This window comes from Brassica oleracea, unplaced genomic scaffold (assembly GCF_000695525.1).
Source record: "Brassica oleracea var. oleracea cultivar TO1000 unplaced genomic scaffold, BOL UnpScaffold02104, whole genome shotgun sequence".
Taxonomy (NCBI): domain Eukaryota; kingdom Viridiplantae; phylum Streptophyta; class Magnoliopsida; order Brassicales; family Brassicaceae; genus Brassica; species Brassica oleracea.
In genome coordinates this window covers 1-2,696 of record NW_013618635.1, presented here as the reverse complement: position 1 = coordinate 2,696, position 2,696 = coordinate 1, and the positions used below count along the sequence as shown (strand labels likewise).

Sequence of the window (2,696 nt, the reverse complement as noted above, 5' to 3'; positions counted from 1 at the left end):
CCAGCTTCACCGGGTCTGTTGAGCAAGCAGAGAGCCTCCGCTGCGTAAATATGGCCTAAGAAAACATATATCTTTGAACAATCTGGAAGTTGCAGGAGTGAATTAGCAGCAGACAAGGCTTTGATAGGATTCTCCAACTCCAATTCAACGTAAGCCATATTGGCAAGAAGAGCCTGTTTGAGCAAATGATTCTCTCTTCTACGGATATCCTTGTAAGCGGAGAGGGAGTTTTGAATTATGTCCTGGTTCATTCCTCCTTTTGCCTCCTTCAATTCTGAGTTGGTATCAGCATCCCCATGATCAGACCATGATGCCTCCTTGGTCTCATTTATCATCACGGATAGTGGTGACTCAAGATCTGATTTAGAGTAGTCATTCATGAGAGACACATTGAGCAAGTACATGCTATTCGAGAGACACACCCGTGCTAGTGGCAATGAAAGCTTTGGCCATTGGGCACTTCCACCAAGTTCCACGAATCCATTCTCTTCCATCATAAGTTGTCTCCACTTCCCTTTCCCAATCACATGGACTCTGATTTCTGATCTATCCGAAGAAGTGTTTCCCTCTTCCAAAAGACCCTTTTGTAAAGCCAGTATACAGCATTCAGCTATACGGAGCCAGAGGAGGGGCTGTCTGCAGAAAACTAGGCTTGCCTTCTGGAAGCATTGAGCAGCAAGTAGAGGCTTTCCACAAGCTAAATAAAGCACACCGCAGTTGTAAGTGATCAACAGAGACTTATCCTGTGAGAGAGAAAACAACTTCACCGGATTATCCTTTCTTAGTGATGAACAATTCCTTAGAGCTTTCGAAAATAACACAGAGGCGGCTTGATACTTTCCAAGCTGATAGTATATGCAACCAAGGTTGTTGTTGAAGATTCCTGAAGTCCTCAATTCTTTTTGAATACCGGAGACCAACAAAAGCTTTATAGCCTTTCGATGATTCCCATGAGCATACTCAAGCTGAGATTTCAAGAGGAGAGCCATAGAGGAGTCCCTTTTTTGAGCAATGTTCATCGCATGTTTAACTTCACGCTTAGCCAGTTTTACGTTTCTCGTAAGAAGTAAGAACCGGACCTTGTAAAGCTGCAACTCAAGCTTCACATCAACAGTCAAGATGGACCTTTCTCCTATTGTCTTGAGAAGATTGTTTGCTGGAATATGGCCAACTGGCTTCATTCGTTTCTCGGCCTCAATTTCCGCTAGAACATTGTCATACTCTAGACCTTCCTCACACAAACCACTTTCAGCAGCTGCTAAATCAGACTTCAAAGCATCTGAGGCCGCCGAGCTGCTCAGGAGAGAAGATGTTTTTGACACCTGATTTGAAGAAAGTTGCATTGTGCTTCCAATTTCCTCATGAGTTCCAAAACCAACACCAAAAGATTTGTCCAGATGGCCAAACACCTCCTGTAAAAATAACTACTTGTCAGATACAGATAGAAAACGAAACATATACAGAGAGAATCCATGCAATGACAATACAAACTGATCAATGCATTGCAAAAAACTGATTTCCTATTTCTCATGGCATTTCATACTAGGCAAAACAACAAGTTCTGCCTAGAACATGTTTAAAAGTAACAATAGCAAGCAGAAGAAAGAAGCATGGATATTGGCTGAAGAAGCAGATTTGAAGTACAAACAATACTTACCAAAAATTTGACAGCATCATGACAAGCCAGCGCACTATCCAGCATCAAGAAGCAGATTTGAAGTGCAATAGTCTGCAAATAAGCTGCAATAAAGTTGGGTGCCCCCGTAGGAAGGAATTAACAGAAGAGATGGAAAGAATACCTCGTCTAGCGGCTCAATATTTAGAAACAGAGGATCTAGAATGGATAAACATTTTGCATACTGATGCAGATGAAACCAGGTAACTGCCTGCAGAAGACAAGTGAACATCATCAATACTTAACCTTGACAAATGTGGAAGGCATAGCTGAGACTAAGAAAGAAACATGGGGAATATTGCTGAGAACATACAATGTTGAGAGTTGTTATAGTACTATCAAACTGATGCTTGGACACAGAGACGTTAGATCCAGGGTTTACAGCTTCCAGTGGTTCTTTTGCAAATTCTTCACTCTGTTTCTGAAATAAAAAAAAAAAAAAAAAGGAAGAGAAGAAGAAACCATCTTATAGACATTATTAACATAAAGAGAGTAAATAACTTTTTCCTCTTCGAGTAGAGAGAACCCAAATAGAAGTTTACCTTGACAGTGTTAAGATCTTCGAGTAGTTTCTTGGAATTAGAGCAAGCATTTTTGAAGTACTCTGCAATTGCAATATTGTGAAGAACCTGCTCAATCAATTGAAACAATTCAAAAGACATGATTTGAAGGCTTTGTCTGATAAGCTACAAAGACCATTTCTACTTTGCAATTGAGTCAGTCAACTATCTAAGAAGAAACATAGAGAAATGATATCTAAACTGAATGATGGATCCCAAAGACTTAAGAAACAGTTTACTTCAATTTTCTTTTTCCTTCCCATTGAACAAAACACTCTATCACTTAAATACACAAAAGATGTCAAGCAAATAACTGCCAACTAAACAAAAATATGGAACATGGTAAACAAGTGGAGAACACAAGTCTTGTTATGATCTAAAAACGAGTGAGGATTAATATCAAAGGCAAATCAAGAGCTCAAGTGGGTGTCTTTCTTACTTTTGGTTTAAACTAAAAAAAA

General features: G+C 39.6%; 1 protein-coding gene across 1 annotated transcript; it reads right to left on the bottom strand.

The window, feature by feature from the left end:
- Positions 1 to 5: 5 nt before the first annotated feature.
- On the bottom strand, positions 6 to 2,352 carry LOC106321593 (CCR4-NOT transcription complex subunit 10-like; the record flags this gene model as incomplete). The annotated part of the gene is made up of 5 exons (XM_013759839.1): positions 2,218 to 2,352; positions 1,989 to 2,096; positions 1,800 to 1,886; positions 1,658 to 1,729; positions 6 to 1,412 (listed from the first exon to the last, which is right to left on the bottom strand). Coding segments are annotated over exons 1-5 (1,794 nt in total), but the record flags the coding sequence as incomplete, so codon positions are not given.
- Between the last annotated feature and the right edge of the window lie 344 nt (positions 2,353 to 2,696).